This window comes from Lycorma delicatula, chromosome 1 (assembly GCF_047948215.1).
Source record: "Lycorma delicatula isolate Av1 chromosome 1, ASM4794821v1, whole genome shotgun sequence".
Classification (NCBI taxonomy): domain Eukaryota; kingdom Metazoa; phylum Arthropoda; class Insecta; order Hemiptera; family Fulgoridae; genus Lycorma; species Lycorma delicatula.
The window spans coordinates 13,866,690-13,888,871 of NC_134455.1; the positions used below are offsets into that span (position 1 = coordinate 13,866,690).

Here is a 22,182-nt window from a genome sequence, read left to right on the forward strand (position 1 = left end):
TAATGGTGCTGTCCCAGCAAAAAGTAATTACAATTTTCTGGGTAGGTAAGCTTGAAAGTAGAGCAGCCTAATAATATATGACTAATTTAAAAAAATAAATGTGGTTCTAAAAACTGCATGTAAAGTTTTTATGATAAAAATCAGAAATTTTTCTACACCGTTTCTGTTGTCATCAATTTAATTGTACATCATGTGCTAATTTGTGGAATGACCAAACATGTACTTATGCCACCAAAAATATTCAAGTTTAGCAGCAAACCCATGTTTGCTATCTATTTTCAGATAGTACATTTCCTTACCTGTATTATTACCTGTTCTCTGTTAGGGAAACTGATAATTCTAAAATGGGATGAATATGAAGTGACTTATTTATTGCGACACTGTGAGCTTATCAATTGCATTTTAATAAACTGATCACTAGATTGTTTTATTTTTTGTAAATCCATTTATCGTATGTGTTTTAATGTACATGTTAATTTTCTTATGAATTAATATTATATCTCTTTGAAATTAGATTTCATGTTGAAAGACTTTCATGGAATGTGTCGATGAGAGAGTAGTTGGTTTAATTAGTATATGGTTGTATATAATTTCATGAATTATGTGAAATCAAGCTGAATAGGTTTTCTTTGTATTTTAAATAATGTTAATGTAAAAATTTTAATTTGTATTAAAATTAATGTTCTGTATGTCGTCAGTGTGATTGTGTATGTGTCTGTGACAGTATAAATTTGTTAAATGTCTCTAATTTTATATTCACATTTTTCTAGTTGTGGGATATCAGGGAAGGATCTTGCAAACAGACGTTCCCAGGCCATGAGTCTGATATCAATGCTGTGACAGTAAGTATTAAAAATTATTAAGTAACATTACCATAACCTGACTATTTGTAACATCTTGATTATTTTTTATATTTTTTGAAGAAATGATAAAACTAATAAATGTTACTTTGAATTGCCAAGAAATTAACAAATTTGAACACTGAACTAGCAAAAAAATCTAAGGAGAATACACTGACTGGATCTTGATATAGTTTTATCCTACAGAATTATTTAGAAGGATTACTGTTTCTATGTCAGAAGATTTTTTAAAACTTATAAACTAACTACTTGGCCCTAGCAGTTTTGAAACTTGAAGATATTTGAATTATACAAAAAAAAAATTTAGTAAATTCTGTTTTTAGTGTGATCTTGCTTGAAAACACAACTGCGTATATTAGTACATACTTCACATGTATAAATTCTGATTACAAGCATAGCATTCATTTTAATAAATTATGATTGTAAATGTCATCAATTTTTTCAGAAAAATAACATTTAGAATTACTTGATCTTATTATGAATTGGTCTTTAAATTAGTACCAATAAAAAAAACTTCAGAAGTATTTAATATGACAAAAAAATTGAAAACTAAACTTTAATACAATCACCTGAACCCAAATAGCCTATCAGTGATAACCTAGTATAAACATGGCTTTGTTCATTTCAGTAAAATTCATGTGATTGTGTTACAAAATGAACTTCCAAACAGTTCTAAGGAGAATACTCTGGATTTTGATGTAGCCTTATTTATTAAGACTACATTGATTCCTGTGTTTTACTTAGTGGGTTATACTTGGACTTAAGTTTTATAAATGTTAAGGGTGATTCAGTGAAATGGATAATTTTGTAATCCGAATTAAGCAGGAGAATGAATAAAATAGCAACTACCATTAGAAAGTTCCCGCTCCAGCACTAGTCTAGGACATGAAATTGTGAGCATGTTATAAACATAATGAAAGCTTAGTGATTGTACAACATACAGGCTATAGGAAATCAACTAACATCTTTTTTTGTATACAATCAACAAATTTGTTTTATAGTAAGCTTTAGAATTAAATTTTGAGGTAATAAGTACTGAAGTAATATATTTATTAAGTCTGTTATGTACTTATTTTGAATTATAATAGTAAGAACATTATTGTACCATAAGGACTTTGAAAAATGTTTAGTTGATCATGTTTATTTACAGGATAACAATGGTGTTTCTTTAGATTCAGATCTTATTTCTTAATTAGAATGGAATATTTCTAAGGATTCATATACGTTAACCCTGATAATGAGAAATACCATTCTTTAACAATAAAGAAGGAAAGGGTGTAATTTTTTTTGTTATTAATTGCATCTGAACAGGCTCATGGCAAATTTCATTCAAAGAAGTTACCAGACATTGCTAAGATATCAGTTGTATGAATTGTGTTTAATGTGTATAATCCAGCAATAAAGTAACATAGACATAAATCAAGATAATGAAAATTCAAACTAATATTGTAGTTAAACAATTAAAGCGTGTATATGCATAGATAGCATATCAATGAAGTGAATCTTAGCAGTTATTTAAACTTCAGTTATGTATATAGTACATATTTATGTACTGTGTAACATTGTAAAAAATTATTGTTGCAACTGAAAATTTTTTAGAAAGAGCTGTCTAGCTCCAAAAATTTTCTCTTGAATACTAATATTTATACAATCATATTTTTTACTAATATTAAGTAATTGATTAATATAAAATGATTTTCTAAATTTTATTTGTGGGAATCGTGTTAACTTTTTCCTGTCAAAGAACATAGTTTATCAGGACCAAAGTATTTTACAAAAAATAAATAAGTATAGATTCTTTTTAAGCTCTACTGCTCACCTGGTAATGGTGTTATCCAGTTAAATCATTGATTCTTGTTTTTTTCACCCACCACCCACATTTTCCAGCGCTTCAAAATTTTAAAATTTAACTTCTGTTAAAAATAATAATTGCAATTGCTGTTTTTAAGATGCGCTCTTAAAAACAGCAATTGCAATTATTGTTTTTAAACTTGGCACATCCTATTTCTAAGTTGAAACTTGCATTTTAAATGGATTTAAAATTTAATTGCAATTGCAATTAAATTTAATTTTAATTTAATTGCAATTAAAACGCATATTTAATCATATTTGGAAGTATTTTTATTATAATTTCTTTAAAAAAAAAATTACAATTGTATCTATATAGTTATATAACAACAATAGTAATATCATATTCAATATAACAATACAATAATTCAAACAAAGCTTTCAATTGAAAAATTGCATGTACATTAATGTGAAGGATGAATCTGATGTGCTCTGACGAGTTTGTTAATATCTGGCTCAAATTTACTTAAAAACAGCCCAAGTCACCGCATTCAATAACATTCTCTCCCTTGTTTTTTTGATAACATGATTTCTCTTTTTGGTTAGCAACATTGCTGCAGCACTAAATCCACGTTCAGACAAATACATCAATGGGAATGCTATCAGAAGTCATTGAACTATCAACCATAATCCAGGGTCAGTTGTGGGGTTGGCTTTTGCAGCCAAAATTCTTGGTAGTCATTCTTGAATTTTTAAAAAATTTTTTTTTTTTGTTGTCAGTTCTGTTAGTTGTTCTTTTAACTGGGATGATCCCGCTATTTTGACATTTGAAAAAGGATCCAACACTCAGTCTGGTATGTTTTTATTTAAAATGTATTGGAATCGTTCTTTGAAATCACCATGGAAGTTCTCTAAGTTTGGCAGTAAACAAGCAAGTCGTCGTTAAAGGATACTGCTGATAAATTAGGGAACTTATTAAATTCATGTCTGCCAGTATTTCTTATGTGTAATAGTAGTTTGGCTATCAAAGCAGCAATAACATTTTTTGTTTTAATCAAGTTCAAGTTGTCGCCTTGAAACTGGAGATTAACATCATTAAGCAATTTATGTAGGTCTGTCAAATATGCAGTATCATTCATTGTTGTAATGAAGTTATCGCGCAACTCTGTATCTTTTTTTTTTCAATAACTGTATCACAGTCAAACAGATTATTTTTATAATCTTTTAGTCAGACAACTACCTTTTTTTAGCCGGTGTACTTTGTGTGAAGCAGCAAGTGGTTGAAATCATCATTGGCAACGCAAAGCTGATTTGATGGACCTATTGCAGTGATGTATGCAGGCATTCACTCAGGTTTCTCACAACTAAATGTTGGCGATGAATGATGCAATGTACAGCAAGCATGTCTGGAACTTTATTTTTTAAGTACACTGTGACGCCCTGTGATAGCCAGAGCACCATCAGTAGCAGTTGACATAATATTCTTCGAAAGAATTTCCTTTTCATCACAAAATGTTTCCATTGTATTATATATGGTTTCTTCTTTTGCTTCTGTCTAAATTTCTGACAAATAATAGTTCTTGACATACTTTTTCATCTTTGATAAACCTCACGTATGACAACAACAATGCTTCATTAGTTGGTTAAGTAGACTCATCCAACTGAATTGAAAATTGGCAAGTCTTCAGATGACTGGATAATGATTCTTCGATGTTTTCAGCCATCTCATCAATTCATCTTTACACAGAACTATTGCTCAACGGAATTTCCAGATAATAACTGCCACTGGTTTATGGAGCACAGTGGTTACTACATCTTCTACTGTTGGTAAAATTAAATCTTTCACAGTAGTGTGTGGTTTGCTTGTTTTAGCAAATAACAATGAGATATTATACAAAGTCCATTATCGTCTTACTTGGAAGCTGCTGAAAAACGTTTTGATATAGTTGGCTGAGCTACGTACTTCTTTTCCAGATCTTGAAAATAGGCCATATCTTTATCTTTCTTATCTGAATGCATTTTATTAAAATGATGTCTGGAAGGCTTCATCGCTTCATTTGAAAAAGCTTTTTGACAAATAAGACAAATTGGTGATGATGGATTTGTGGGATTTTTGGTAAATCCCTATTTAATATGTTCCACTCTGTACTGCCGTTTCTTTTTTTTTGCTTCCGACATGGTTTTGACTTCACAAATATGCGAGTAGAAGATTGACTTTAAAAAACCTTGCTACCGATTGCGCAGGAAAATGCTAATGAAAAATAAAAGACAATTACTGTCTTTATATAGGTTTGAAATGCAACACACACCTACAGGAATAAACATGCAATTACTTGTTTACTGTATGTGACAGAATTTGTACTGAGCAAGTTTGAACAAGCTCTGATAATCCTGTCAATTCATGCAGTTTTGGACAAATTGCATTGTTTAACTCGTACAGACCTAAGTCTGACTTAAGACTAAGTCAATAAAAATTGATTTAAGCATTGATGACTTAATCATTTTAATACATGTTTGAGAAGTGCTACATGATTCATAATCTAAATGGCATTTTAAACAAGATAACATTAGCTGTAATTTGGTAAAAAAACTTATAATATCCAATAAATCGTTTATTTATAATTCGTGTTCAAAATTTTAAAACATGTTTATTTTTCTTCTACAATTTTATTTTGTGTTGTACATGTCGCTTTTTCTTCATTGATAATCGAATAATAATGCTTTGTATGTAATAAATACTCATTTGTTTTGATATATTTAGTATAAGTAGTTGTCAAAATGACACATTCAGTGACTGCTACACAAAACAAAGAAAGGTTCGAACTTGCATTAGTAAATTGGCTGTATAACAAAAAAAAAAAATCTGTATTATTTTTATTTCATACTACTGTAACATTATGTACTGTTACAAGAAATTAAAGGGACACCCCCACCAATTCTTGATTTAAAGATATCTATAAGAATTATACAAAACTTTTATACAGAACTATCAGCTTTTTGTGAAAGAATCACATCTATCACCCGCTCTCACATTAACACAAGATCATATTATAGTCTTGGTCATTAAAGATTTCAGTATCTGGGCACAAAATGAACAAAAGTCAAAAACTGCAATGCTTCATTAAGACCTCACTATTTGTCATTAAAGCTAAACCAAAACCCTTTAATTCCATATTTAATGTATCGACCTAAGCAATCTTAGGTCGAAAGATATGCAGCATTGAAGACAAAATTGGCCTTTTCTCTTTAAAGTGGAATATTTCAGTTCAGAAAAATCATAGACATAAAAAAAAAATTAAAGCTAAAGTCTCACGCTTTCAAACAATTTTAGTGCAGTTTACTGAAAAAACTTTGTCTCCTCTATGCGCTCGATCAAACGTAAAGAAAACTCAAATTTTTAAAACCTTTATTCTCATTGATTTTTCAATTTTATGATTTTTGAAATCTGAAGTATAGTGTCAAAAATTAAGAATATTCAAGCTTTAATTTTTTTTTTCTTGCTAAGCATCTTGGTTGCAAATTAGTTTGAATACAATAATTTTTTATCATAAAATATAGGTGCTCCTTAAATTTTTTGTACTAGTGTAGTAGGTATTTAATTTTAGTTTGAAATATCAGGAAAACATAATTTTTGCAATTTTTTACTTGCGTGTATGAAGTAAAGGAAATATTGTGATCGCGAAAAATTTCGGTTTTCAGATTTCAACAGAAATATCCATTTTGACTAGTTTTGGCATGACATCTGTACATACATACTTATATATCTCACATAATTAAAAAATTATTTGCCATGCGATGTTGAAATTTTGAATTTAGGACTATTGTAACATCTAGTTGTGCACTTCCCTTTTTGATTGCAATTGACTGAACCAAAAGGTTCCAAAAAAGCCCAAAATCCAAAATAATTTTGAATTGGGACTTTCTCTTAACTGCTGTAATAAGCCTTCATTGAGAACTTTTCAATGATATATCATAAGTGGTACTTTTTTCATTGGTTCCATAGTTATAGCCAAATAAAATTCTAATTAATGAAATATTTGGATCTTAGAAAGGGGAAGATGCATCACTTTGAATATGACTTCATCTCCTTTTTTTTAATTTAAATATATTGATTTATTAATAATTTATTAACCTCTGATTGTAAAAAGTATTTTACGATAAATAATAATTCAGTAACAAAAAAAAAAAAAATGAAAAAATATCATAAGTTATCAATGAAATAAACTTGTATGTACTTTTCATTAAAAAAAAAAAAAAATGTGTATATGTAATTTAACATACAAAGAAGTCACAGTGCCCACATCAGATTTTTTTTAATCAGCCAACGCCTCCAATTTTCTGTGGGCCTTCTACTTTCTTCCCTGAAGACCTCCAGCGCCCACAAGGGGGTGTTTTCGCCCACTTTGAGAATGAATGAGTTAAATTGTTACTCAAAAGCATCCTTAAATTTTAATGAATTGTGCAGATCAGCCCAGCAAGTTCATTACTGGTAGATGAACATCAGTATAAAAAATACATATGAACATTCTTATTTTTGTATAAAGATAAAATATGAATTATTGTTAACGGTATTAAAAGGACTTATGTATGCAGTATCAGGTAGTAAATTAATGTCATTTACTGGAAAAATTGTGAATGTCATGCATTTGTGACTTCCTGTTTATTTAGATTAATGATTTAGTGTAATACTCAAAGAGTTCATACATTTTAATTTACATAAAAGTAATTCTTTAAGCCGCATGCCAGTCAGAACTATATTTTCATACTTATTTTTTGTATATCCATTAACTCATATCTGCAGAATTGATAAGAGGTTCTACTTATATAATAAAAAAAGTGATAAATTATTTTTCTGATGTATAATTAAATATTAATGAAGAGTTATAGTGTGCATATTTTTTTAATTACACAAAAATAACTTAAGAACTTAGAATCAAAGAATATCTCCTTTTCTCTCTGCTACAGACAAATTCCATAATAAATATGCAAATGATGACAAATTCCAAATTGATTTTTTTTTAATCATTTTTTCCTGAAAACAAATTAAACAAAAAGTCATATGCTTTGCTCAGATTATTCACTTACTTAACTATGTACTATTAATTTGTTGGTGGCATATTTCATAATTTTTTCTTTCAGTTCTTTCCTAATGGATTTGCATTTGCAACTGGCTCAGATGATGCGACATGCCGCCTTTTTGATATTCGTTCTGACCAGGAACTCGCTATGTACTCACATGATAACATCATTTGTGGTATAACCTCTGTAGCATTTTCAAAATCAGGCAGACTTCTGCTTGCTGGTTATGATGATTTCAATTGCAACGTATGGGATTCAATGAAAACTGAGCGAGCAGGTATTTATTTATTTTTTTCTTTAATATGAATTAAAAAAATTGATGCTATTAATTGTATTATTTTTTTATTTAAAGCTAAATTAACCATTAGCAATCATTTTAGATGTATGCACAGAGTATGTTGTAAGAAGAAAATGTTTATTTATACTATTATACTTCACATCTTTACTGCAGTCATTATTATATATATATATATATGAAAATATGTTTATAAAAAATTATTTATTTATAAATTTCTGTAAATGACCAACTATTGTCATAAAAACTATTTGTTATAAAAAGATAAAAAGCAATTAAAATACAAGTTTAAATGAAACTCTACCATAACCCATCCCCCTTTTTAACATTTTAAAAATATTTGCTTAGTGTGGGTGCCCTTTCTGGAATAAGGAATGACACTGGATTTAAATTTTTTTATGCTGTGTATTTTTTTTGTATATATTGATAAAAAATTGTAAATCTTAGGACCTATATAATCTTTTTTTCTGTAAAATGTTAATACATGTGAGTATTTTTCTTGTACTCGCTAAATTTATTCTTAAAAAGTAAAACAAAACTGTTTTTTATAGGTAAAGACTAAAATACCTATAAATAAGCAATGATGATGATAGATTTAGAATGCATATCGTTCTGAAAAATGTGTCTACGTCTGTAGGAACCTAGAAAGACTACAGTTCTTACTGCATCTGCTTGCTGAATGAAACCTGTTAAAGCTTAAAACAGAGGTATTAACCCAGAATGTAATGCCAATTCAGGATTGACTCATAAGAATTATAGAAAAGCTGTATTACAGGACTATCAGCTTTTTGTGAAAGAAATCTCTATACATTAATTGTTCTTTTCATTCTAGAACTATCATTAATTTGTTAGCCCCTCCACTGGAATTTCCTCCCTTTATTTAAACTTCAAATTGTTGTTTATCCTAGGGAAAAATTACATCATTATACAGGAAATAGCTGAAATCAGTAATATTATTGGCATTAAACCCCTTGTTCATTATTTATTTAAGATTCAAACTTAAATTCTCTGTTTAATTTTGAATACTAAACCAGTTTTTTATTCTAAGTGTAACTGTCTGCAACTTCAGCGTTAGAGCCTCCTCCTATGTCCTTCCTGGATTATAATATTTATTTCATTAGTAAAATGTGTAAAATTCATTTCTGAAATTTATTTATATAGAAAATAATTAAATTAGTCCATGCATAGAACCTCTGTAGCACATAATGTTGGGTTAGCTTAACTATCAATTTTATTTTATTAAGTGATTTACCATCACAATGGCTTATACCATAAGTTTGGTGCCTACTCATAAGGTACAATCTAAATCTAAGTCATTGGATCACAACTTCTCTTCATTAATACCAGTTTTGCTTAATGAATTTAGAACTTATGATTGACTGTATTGTGTGAAATTATAAAATATTTTAAATTCAACAGTAACACACCTGTAATATATTTATTCAATAAAAAGTTCTTTATTGCTTCAGTTGTAAAAAGATTTTTTATAATCCCATAAGTTAATGAAAAAAAAAAAATGTCAAAAAACAAGGACAGTTGAATGCTCCATTCTCTTCTCCAGTAATTTTTTAGGGTTCTTGGGATTGTTCATTGTCCTTTTTCGAATGGGAAAACTCAATTAACTTTCATGTCTTGTGAAAATGTTTAAGTGAATATCAAAGTAAATGTTTGATATATATATGAGTTGCAAAGGAAAAAGGAGTTTCAAGATTTTCAGCAAAGGAAATGAAATTATTTTTATAATGAATTTTTTTTTTAAATCGGGTTCATTTGAGTCAATGGGTGACTATCAAACAAAGATAATCACGTGTATCATTATTGTCTGACATGAGAAATCCCACTTACAGTAGTTTCAATGTCAAAGCAGTGGAAGTAAAGTAATTTTAAAATACTGTGTTATCATTTCCAGTGAACTTTTAAGCAGTAACAAACTTGTTTTAAACTGAAGTTATAAAGATAAGTCTGAAGAAAATAAATTTAATGTCAGAAGTATAGGTCAGAGTATGCAAAAAAAATGGAATGGCTGTGTTTTATTTCATCGGCTAAATTGCTGATTTTCTATCATTTGTTAATGAAATTTCCTACGGCCCATGGTAGTCATAATGATAGCAGGCAACACTTTGTTTCCAAAATTCACTTAAAAACTATAAAATAGCTCTAAATTAATGTGTCTTTTATGGAAACAAGTTCCAATATAGTGTCATTAATGGTGAAATTTTATTTACAATTCTTATAGTTGAACACAGCCTGCCCATTTCATATGCATACCATTAAACGGACCCATTATTTGTCAGTAATGCATTACCATTGGATTGTTTTAAAGATATCTGATATATGTCCAAATTTTTTGAATGGTTAATGTTCATAGTATAAATTTAAGGTTGTTGAACTTGATAGCTAATTGTAAAATGAGGAATACTTCTGATCAAAATAATGGAGGAGAGTATACAAAGGTGTGTCAATAAGTCAGTATTGACACTATCATATTGCGTTGTTATGTTACATTACATTAAAGAGAAATGGAATCATTTTTCCAATTTTATAAGTAAAATTTCTTTTTCACAGTTTTCTTTAATTTTGTATATATTTACTACAAGTAGATAAAATTCCCTTATGATCTTAAATACCATTCTGTATAACTTCACATATGAAACAATACATTGATTAATCAGCAAATTCCACTGGTTGTTTATATATATATATATATATAAATGAACAAAATGATATCAATCTGGTTATTATTAAACACTATTATCCTTAAACACATTATAAATCCATTACTAACATATGATAATTCTGTCAATACTTGAATTATTACTACTAAAACTTTAGGCGACATATTTAAAATTCCATTTAGAAACAAACTAGTGATGTCATACTTATTTTTAGAACCTTAATAAGTAAACCTTTATTAACCATTCTGTAAACTTAGCAACTTTGTATACAAAACAAATGTAATGTAGATTTAATCAGTAACTTCATAATTTAAGTTGATGCAGAACCGAATGATGATCGAAGATTCAATGACTAGATGCTTGCCAAATTCTTCAGTATGATTAATGCAGTTATTGTTAATAACTGCCTCTGATGACTGATAGCTAGCTTAGCAAATATCGATAACTGTTAGATTCCCTTTAAAATGATGTACCAGATCATCTTATGGCTTCAAAGTTAAAAAACATTTTGGAAAAAGCTCTTAAGTTTAAGCTGAGTTAATTAGTTGAATAGAATCTTTCCAAAAACAGTTGTTCAATACAGTATATAGTAAGTGTGAAAATATGAGATCGGATAATTATAAACTATTTTTACAAATATTTATAAAGTATTTGGATATTGCAAACAAATTCTTTACTAACTATTGTATTTACAATAGTACTCGTATATAATTTTTCTATGTAGTTTCCACTTAGCATCTATGCACATTTTCCAGCAGATTGACAGTTTTATGATTTCCATTTCATAAAAAATATTGAGGTATATCTTAAGTCAATTAAGCACAAATTTTTCTACTTTTCATCATTGGAAAATTTTATTTTAGCAGTTGAACCCGATGATAATAGTTGCTTTATGATTATCATCAATTGGGGCTATGTTCAATAGCAGTTCAGAGTTCCTATAATTTTTGTTACGGAAGCGTGAAAGATGTAGAATTACTGTGAAGAAGCAACACACTGCAGATAGGGACATCTTGTTTTTTGGATCAATAGGTTGCTTTAACCTTGTGTAACAGTTCACAGTAGTTTACTGCATTAGTTATTTTTCAAACACAGAGAAATACAAGTCTTAGAAATCTCAAAAAGCACCTGATGACAACTTTATTTTTGTATAGTCAAAAGTAAGAAAACCTCTCCAGTCATTACTGGAACAGTTGCAGTTTTTGAGTGGCAAGCCATGTAAAACTACTTCATGTCAGTTGGTAGGTGATGGTGGTGATGCATTCATGTCTCATTGCAGATAAGAATGCACTTGTAAAATGCATCCTCTTCTGTCTGCTTCATACAAAGCCAATTTTCTCTTGACAGCTTTCTGAATACTCAGATTTCTAATCAGCACTCAAAATAGAGGAAACTTGTATTATTCAGAAAATTAGTACCAGTAAGTCTGATTTAGGGCAGGAAATGAAAACTACTTTAACTTAAGTTGCGGCTTGACGTACTGTTTGCTGGGTACTAGTGTAAAATAAAAAATAAAAATTATAATTTTTAGGCATGTTATGAAATATATATTATTTTGGTTGAGAATTATTTCTCTCTTTGTTAAGCTACCACTTTTGTCTTATTCAGTAGGCTCTCTACAATGACAAGTTATCATTTGATGATTCTTTACTGGAGTTAGACTTATTATGTTAAAATTAAAATATATATTTGTTTCCTCAACTTTTTGTGATCAAAAAAAGCAAAGTTAAAAAGAAATTTGAAAAAAAATTTAAGTGAATTAAAAAAGCCAAAAGTAAATCAACAGTTAAAAAAGCAATTCAGTAATTATTGATCTCTTTAACCTACTTAATTGTGATAGGCTTGCTAAAGGAAAATTAAGAATGACAGAAGCATTTTGATTTAGTTATACAGTAGTTATTAATATGAATAATTAGGTTACAAAGTTTTGTTGCTTGATAATCCTGTACTAACTGAAAAACTTCAATCGTCAGCTTTACGAAACATCAAAATAATATAAATTGTTTATAAAATAAGAAAGTAAAGTGTGTATTAAAACTTTTTTTTTTATTCGTGCAATGAATTTTACTTACGTGATATCATTTGATAATAATTTGTTTTTCTAAAACAGTTTTACTTAATATTGTTGTCAATAGTCTTATTATTTAATAAGTTATGCCCTATTAGTTTAAACTTAACAGAATATCAAAAACTCATAATTAAAATTTTTCTTTTTTAATTTTGACTACTTTGTTGTACTACCTTTTTTTCCCCCCTGTTTAGCCTCCGGTAACTACCGTTTAGATAATACTTCAGAGGATGAATGAGGATGATATGTATGAGTGTGAATGAAGTGTAGTCTTGTACATTCTCAGTTCGACCATACCTGAGATGTGTGGTTAATTGAAACCCAACCACCAAAGAACACCCGTATCCACGATCTAGTATTCAAGTCCGTGTAAAAATAGCTGGCTTTACTAGGACTTGAACGCTGGAACTCTCGACTTTCCAAATCAGCTGATTTGGGAAGACGCGTTCACCTCTAGACCAACCCGGTGGGTTTATGTTGTACTACCTGACTTGGCAGTGCTTCACTATTGCTAGATTTGAGTATATATATATATATATATATATATATAGATTAAATGAACACAAATGAAAGTTTGATAAAATATAAAAACTGAACATTACGGATCATCACAAAATATAACCTTTCTTTTTTCCATTCTTCACCTCATCCCCTCTTCGCTTCTTTCCCTTTTTCCTTTTTTACAAAAATATTACTTTTCATGTAACTAATATATATTCTGAATACGAGTCAAATCGAACCATAAATACAATTTTTTTGAAATATCTTGATCCCAGCGCCACCTAGCAGGTCCAAACTAACTTGGAAACCTTTGTGGGCGTGCACATAACTCACAAAAGTTTCATCGCAATCGGATAAATGGTATAGAAACTCATATGGGACAAACAAACATTCATTTTTAAATATATATTAGATTGAATGGAAACAAAGCTGGCCTGCATGAGACCAATTCAGAATATATTTTTTTTGACATTGTGCCTTTCTGAACATCTGATGAAATGATTGATTAATGTTAAAGTGCTTGCTATATTTAGATCTCATTACGATTATAAAATAATATACTGCTAATTTGAAGCAGTGTAGTGTAATTGATTGTTTTTCAACAGAGAGATACATAAATTTGTTATTTTGCACTATTTTTCCCTGGTTTTCTCATGCCTATGACGTGCAAAAAGTCAGAATTTGCTTTTTCTGACAGTATTCACTATATCAACCAGTCATATTCATGATATGTTAAACTGACAAAAAGATGCCACCTTAAGGAGTAAACATCATATTTTGGTGCACCTAGCATGCTGTTTGTTATATAGTAGTTAATTGAGCTGTGTGAAATAGAGGCAAAAAACTACTGCACATCTTGCTTTCCTTTGTCATTTTCAAGAGTAGCTTGTGTCTGATTGGATGTTTACAACCAGGCACTTAAAATAATTTTTTCTTTTACAATATATGTGTATATTATCAAATGCCTCTTATTATTTCTGGAGGAATAAAATTGAAAGAAAAGAATGTTTATAGCTACTCAAATCATTTACTTTATATACATATGATGATTATATATATAGGATTCATCTCTATGAACAAGTTCAAAACATCACTTTTCCTATTCTCAATTTGCTTTTATGTCTTTTAGGAATACTTGCTGGCCATGACAACCGTGTAAGCTGTCTGGGTGTGACTGAAGACGGCATGGCTGTTGCCACTGGATCCTGGGATAGCTTCCTAAGAATCTGGAACTAAGCTTGAATCATACTTTGTTTCGGTAAAACTTTCCTATTGTGTATAGAGAGGGGAAGGTTATAAGCACCATGATTATTAATAATGTCATCAGTATCAACTAATATAATGGCAGTATACCCCATCAAGAGTTCGGGCTTCCGACGAAACTACATTTATTGAGCCGAAGAAATGTAATTATGATTTTTTTTTAAATCACAGATTTTAAAAGTGTACAACCAACTACTGTAAATTTTTATAATGCTTGTTGGTAAAAGAAATTCTGTAAATTAAAAGAAAAACTAACAAAGAAAGGAACTGTTAATTTATAATTTTTATATGTGGGGTTCTGCTGAATGTATTTATATTGAAATAAGTTTTTAAATATATACTACATTACATAATGTAACTGTTTGGGACTATAAGGTGGTATTTAATATATTTTTTTTATTTATTCAGTTTTTACACTTCTATCTTCCAGTTTTATGTATTTTACCTTGAAATTTTTTAAAAGAAGTTTGTTAGCACAATTCAGAAGTAAATTTTTTTATCTTTCTAAAGTAATATACAGACATAATTAAATTCATAGATATAAAACAAATATAAACATTATGAATATACATATTGATATATCACTTCATTTTATGTATTATAGATACAATTAATGAAATATTGCTAGTAGTTATGATATAAATATAATAGACGATGATTTTATTATAAAAATACAATTTTTTACACTTTTCAGTGGAACTCATTTTCTATATTGAATAGTGCGGGGTAATTTTGATAAATTTAACTTTTCATACTTTTTTCCATTTCATTACTGAGAAGTGAAATAAATTTTTATCATTATAAAGACAAAAAGAATAGAAGATTACTTAATTTTATATTTTACTGTCTTCATTGCTGCCACCTACCTAATGATTTACTTGTTATTTATTTATTATATAATTTTTTTTTTTCAAAAAGATTTGATAGATTCTGTCTAGTCAGCTGGAGGGAAGGAGAATGGAAATTATTATTAATGATATTGTAACAAATAATATAATATATAATAAGAGTGCACAGAAACCTCTCAATTGTGTACCTATGATGCTGTCGTTTAGGGACCATTATAAAGATTTTGAATCAGATAAATACTACTTATCACAGAAAAAGATGCTTCATATATATGATTTTTGACCTTATATCGTCATCAAGATTTCTCTTTTGCACTTCAATATGAATCAGAGACTTTTCAGTGTGTTGTATTATCTACATTTTTCATGAGTGCTTTAATGTAGAGACATCATATAAATTAAATATGAGGAGTTTGAAAAATAACTGCCATTCGCATAAGTATAATGATGTTACATTTTATTTTTACTTTTGTTATTTTTTCTTTGTTTTGGGGGGAAAGATTTATATAATAGCCCTTAAATAAAAATAATACATATATATATTTTTTTTTAAATTTCAACACCTAGAATTTTAAAACATGATGAAAATGAAATATTAATTAACTAAGAAATTAATTAATTAATACTGCTGAAGTGACTGTTTAGTGCCCTGTTGATGGAAGGAAGCTGTCAGCCCTCATCCTTTGCATAATGCTGCAATTGGTCGGTTAATTGTGGTTATGAAGTTGCAGAGGTAGTGAAGCGCAGCTTTTTTCCATTATGTAGGATCCCTTTTTTTGTATATCTATGGAGTATGTATTTACTAACAAAAAGTGTGGCTTTGAAACATTTACTTTTTTAATGGACATTTTCTCACGTTATTATTTATTCCTGTGATGTGATTTTGGGCCATACATAAGTAAACAAAATATGTTTGAATATAATGTTTCTTTATTATTATTATTATTTACATTATTAATTAAATTAAATTAGCTTTGTGACTGCATATTATTAGTATATAGATCTGGGATTATGTTTTGGATCGATGATCGTTTGTTTTTAAATAAATAAAAATATAAAAAAAACTGTATGAATGTGAAAAATATTATGTGTGTGGTTCATGAAGAAGCTAAGCTAATCAGGATGTAAAGCGTACATAAAACATCCAAAATACTCTGCTTGGTTTTTAAGTAATTGTATAACCTTCAAATATTCTTTGTGAGAATGGTTTTTTAGGTTTAGTGTTTAAATGTATGTATCATTAATAATATATCCGATAAACTGTACAACTGTAAAAGTGATAAAAAGTTTTAATTAATTTATGAAATCTAAACAAAGAGGAAGAGGAGATGTATGTAGTTAGAAGACAAGTGGTTCAGTGGTCATCGACCAGGAAGAATTACAATGATTATTCATGTGTGCGTGACAATGTGATCTATATGATTTGTTTATATATAAATATATAATAAATAAATATCCTCTGGTTCCTGATCTTTGGCTCTCGCTGCTTACTAAAACACAAGTCATCATATATAAGGGTAAACTGTGCTTTGAGTTTAGAAAAATCACATATTTATTCATCGAAAATAATCAGATCGTCATCTATCTGATTTGTTGTAATAAATATTGGGCTCAGGATGTTTTTAAACTTGAAGCTATGTTTGCTTAAAATTGACTTGAAATTTTATAATTGCATATCAAAATTAATAATAAATTTTGAAAGCTGTGAGCTCATCCAAAGTTCAGGAATATATACTTTATTATTGAGGCATCCAAAATTATGATAGAAAAATTGGGTTCCATAAGTTACACTGATCACAATTTAGGATGCCTTTTGTTATTGAAACATGTATTGTATCATTGTAAAATATACTTCATACTTGAATTAAATTAAAGACCCAGCAACGTCCACAATTGCTGGCTCTTTTATACGATGTGTCTCTCTCTATCAAAGTCAGATGGAGTTTGTATTATATGTGAGTGTTCTCTAATAATAATATTATTATTATTGTGAATCGTAACTTCAACTCATTAATTATTAATTGTGTACGTAGTTTTGGAGTACATAAGTATGTATGACATACAGACATTTACGCTAAGTAAATAATTAAACCAAATAAATTTTCTATCAGTCGAGGCGGTTGTGGAGGAAGAAAAGGACAGTGAAGATTTTTATATAAATGCTGCACTTCTGCAGTTACCTGCACTGCTGCTTCGTACATTTGTTCATTTTATTCACTAATATTTCATTTTTGTGTTTCGTGAAATAGCTTGATGATACTGCCAGCCTCAGCCTAATGATGTTTTTAAACAGAAAAGATAATTTTAAAAAAATGTCAAACAAAAATCAATCTGTATCATCTTTTAAAAAATACCTTATAAATATGATATATTGTTTTAAATTATTTATCATCATTATTATTATTATTATTATTATCATAGTTATATGAAAATTGTATTAATATTTAATATTATGTTGTATTTTGAATTTAAGAAAATCAGTTTGTCATATATATATATATTGTACATGATTTCTTTGATAAAATAAAAAATAATTTCATAGAACTGTGTATTGCTTATATACACAGCAATACACAGTATATATATATATATATATATATATATATATATATATATATATATATATAAATCAAGCCACCAAGTTAATGGTGATTGAATTTGTCTTCATTTGTGCATTTTTAGTTGTTTAATATTTACAATAAAACATGTATTTGTGTTTATTTCTTTGTAATATTATTGATTACTATAAAAAAAGAAGCAAAACAAAAACTGCAAAATGCTGTTTAGCTTATGAATGAATGAGTGTGTTGTTTTGTTTGTTGTGTTATGTCTCTTGTAATATGAACTATACAATCTCACATATGTCCAAAAATAAAGCTACTTGTCTTTAAAAAAAAAATAATAATAAAAAAAAACTAATAAAGTCGTAGTACTATTAATAAACCTATCATGTTTTTTTTTTTTTTGTTTTTTTAACTTATATATATTACAATTTTATTTTAGCACTGTGATAGGGAGGGATATAAATTTTCATTATTTATAGAATCAAGTTCATAATTATGTATGCATTGTATATTTTCTTGTAGTTTTATTTTTAGTTCTTATTTTTTATGTTATTATTTTAATAGCCATTATTGGAAAACTTTTAATTTGTTAATTTTATTATCTGGAAAGCAAAATTATGTTTTTTCATGTTCAAATTGATCATTTCAATTATTCATTTTGATTTACACATTTCTGGTTATTGAGAAACAAGAATATCAACAAAATATTTAAAAATTAGAATTACATCATTTAGTATAAATACATAATTTTCCTTTTTTTAACTTTTTATATTAAATATAAAACTGCATTTTTAATGCAGGTTAAAAAAAATATATTTTATTTAGTGTGTTAACATATTTATGAAAAAATTTTCAAATTTGAGAAAACAGTCTTTTAAGTCATGATGTAATTATGCCAAAATACATTTTAAATATATAGTGATATTAATTGTTTTAAAAATTATCACATACCAATTACCATTCTTAATAATTCTTTATTTTCCTTATTATTTCTTTTTGTCCTTTTTATTGTCCTCAGTTTCCTTTAAACCCATTATACATATTTTTTTTAATTGATTTTGGTTGGGGTCTTTTCAACACTCCACATAGACGTAGAGTTTTTTCCCATCATTTAATGTTAAGTTATTGTATAAAATTTAAACCTAATATTGCCCTAAGAAACGCCTACATTTATTAAAGGTTTAGTGCTCATATGCATCTGTCGTTCATCAAATACTGTAGAGTTTGCTTTTTCTTTTAAATTATTTTTCATCTAAATATCTTAAAGTTGTTCATTTTACTACTTTTTTTTTATATTGTGTGTATGTAATTTTTCATTACATTTTTTGTTTAATTTTTGCATTGATAGTAAAATTAATTAATAGGAATCCAGTTTTGTTGAAGATATTTATTCCTCATTCTTTTTGTTACCAAATTTAAAATGCATAAAAGTTATTTACCAGTTCATCTGTGGTAGCTGAGGTCTTCTTACCTGGTATTCTGTCCACTACTATCAGTCTTTAGTGAATTTTAAATATGTTAAGTTTTCAGTTCATATTTAGTTCTAAAGCATTTCACAATATATTTTATTGCTATTTTAGATAAAGGGACGCCTCTATTATTTCATTTTTTAAATTCCAAGTATTTAATTGATCTCTCTGTGTTTTTGTTTCTAAGACTGGATCGGCTTTTAATAGCAGTGATACAGTCTTTTTCTTGCAATTTCCTTCTTTTTTTTTTTAATAATTTAGATAAAAATTTTTTATGCAATAACTTTATTCGGCTTTGATCACTACTGATTTATTTTTAATTAGATTTTCTGTTTCATTGTATATCATAATAATATTATAACATGCACCATGCAAGATAGTGTAAGAGTGAATAATAATAATAATAAAATTGTTGGATGTTATTATTATTATTAAAAAATTAAAATACACCATTTAAAAATTATGTATTTTCCTTATTTTAATTTTTTATACTACTTAAATAAATTTTAATATAGTTGGTTAGTCTCAACTGCATATAGCTTTTGAATTTGTAAGAATATTCTTATGTAATAATTTTGCTACCATTGGTGTAAAACATCTTTTTTTTAATCAAGCCCATTTTGTTATAAAAACGAATATGAATTTTTTCACATAGTTGTCATTCATTAAAAGACATTTTTCATACTGTTTTACTAGTATTTACCAGTAGATTTTCATTTAGAAATTTACCAACAAAGATGCTTTTATTTTTTAACATTTTCGTTGCAATGTGTGACCAACCATAGTCATGCAGAAATAAAATCCAGTTGGCTGTGATCCAATCATCTTTTGCTCTCAATAGCACATAAGTTTTTTTTTTAACTTTTACAGTACATAACAAAGAATTCAATATGCAAAACTTTATTGTCTGAAGAAAAAAAAACAGTGGCTATAAGCTTCCTGTCTGAATGTTCTAGTTTAAACTTTTGACCTGAGAGATGAATGGTACCATTGTGTCGATTGCTTTTTATTTCAACATCAGCGAACAATATTAGTCGCATCTCCAGTTGACGTTGAGGTTAACCAATTCATTTCCTTCATTTTGGTAATGCTGCAAAATGTTTAAGCTACAGCAGGACATTTTTCCTTTATATGTCAACATTTTTGGCCACCACCGGGCACACACCTTTCTGTAGCTTAGTTTTCCATTAAAATTTTAATTGTGAAATGTTTGGAAATTTATTTGATAATTGTTAAACTGTAAATTACCTGTTTTTGTGAACTTTTTTATTCACGTTTCAATAAACCATGTTATCAACATTCATCTTGCTTTTCCACTACAAATGACACCTTTTTCAAACTTTACTGTCATTTATAATTGGTCCATATATCTTTGTGTATTTAGGCAGCAGATTTGTTTTTTACTATTCAAACTGCTTGAATTTCATATATCACAAAATTATTGTAGCTTTCATTTCAATTAAGTTATGCACAGCAAATAACTCAAGTATGACAGGACTCTTGTAGTAACAAATGTCTACTGATAAATGAACATGTTATGCAAACCTTAACTAATTTAAAATTATTAAATGGCACCAAGTTGAATTGACCCTTACTTTAAAAAAATGTATCTTGCAATTAGGAATCATTTCAAATTCAGATGTACATGAATAAATTTATGTAATAATAAACACGTGAGAATTTATGTATCATCTCATCATGTTGATTACTCTTTATGAGTTTAGTATTTATTTCGTAAATCTGCATATATAGCTAAGCTTCTGTGCTTTTAGGCAGATTCCTCATATTCACAGAAATAAATTTTTCATACTCCATTTGCAGTGGTTAAACATGTTAATTACTATACTGATACTACTGCACAATTCCCTTTGCTATAATCTTTTTCTTTTTTTTTTCATTTTATAGTTCAGATGAATTTTCATATATTTTATTTGTTTTTTCTGAAGGTAAGTTATTGTGGTCAAAATGGGATTTTTTATGCAGCACAAGTCTGCACTTGGCATGATGCATAATTATATGTTCATGTTTGTACCCCAGCAACTCCATTTACCTCATATGTGTTCTCCTACCACCTAAGTCTTTTATTTTTTTTTTATGTATATACATTAAATATTTTGATAATTTTTTTCACATTTATCATAGCAGCAAATAGTTATACTACATATATTGTTTTGTCAGTGATAACAATAATGCTTTCTGTTTAATTTATACAAGGCTATTTAAAATAACTTATAAAGGATTTTATTAGCAGATGTCTAAAATAGAAAAAGCAGTGATATTTTTTTTTACTCAAGTTTAATCTAAAGTTGATTTGTAATTATCATATAACTGCTCCTAAGGTAATTATTTATTTTATTTTTAAGTAACACTGGTCAACAAATTTTTATTTGTTAAATGAAAGTGAATGGCTGATTCTTACAGAATTTTTTATGCTGATTTCATATATGTTAATATATTTTTTCTATCAAGCTCACTGTTTTTGTAATTAGAATTTGTTTTGAAACTAAAAATGTATGGTGAACATAATATGACAATATATTACATGCATTTTGTACTCTCTTAGATCTATTTCTTTTGTATTTTCTGCTGTAATTTGTTTTAGGTAGATCCCTCTTTAGATTTTACTAGAAGTCAGCTAACATTTTTGGGTTCCATTTTCCGTGGTATCGTATTTCCATTATAGATATCTCTTAGCGAAAATGTTCTCCATGTTCATCATTGATAGTGCCGAGATTGTTAGGGAAAAAAATCGGAATGTGAATGTAAGAAATG

The 22,182-nt window shown here is 28.0% G+C and overlaps 1 protein-coding gene across 2 annotated transcripts in view; it reads left to right on the forward strand.

The window, feature by feature from the left end:
- Gbeta13F (guanine nucleotide-binding protein subunit beta-1) overlaps positions 1 to 15,008 on the forward strand; it is a 173,829-nt gene extending 158,821 nt beyond the window's left edge. For both annotated transcript variants that reach the window (XM_075371845.1, XM_075371766.1), the window contains 3 exons: positions 771 to 842; positions 7,788 to 8,004; positions 14,396 to 15,008. In XM_075371845.1, the coding sequence (XP_075227960.1) occupies positions 771 to 842; positions 7,788 to 8,004; positions 14,396 to 14,502 (396 nt within the window). In that variant the 3' untranslated portion in view covers positions 14,503 to 15,008. The remainder of the gene's footprint in view (positions 1 to 770; positions 843 to 7,787; positions 8,005 to 14,395) is intronic.
- The last annotated feature ends 7,174 nt before the right edge of the window (positions 15,009 to 22,182 follow it).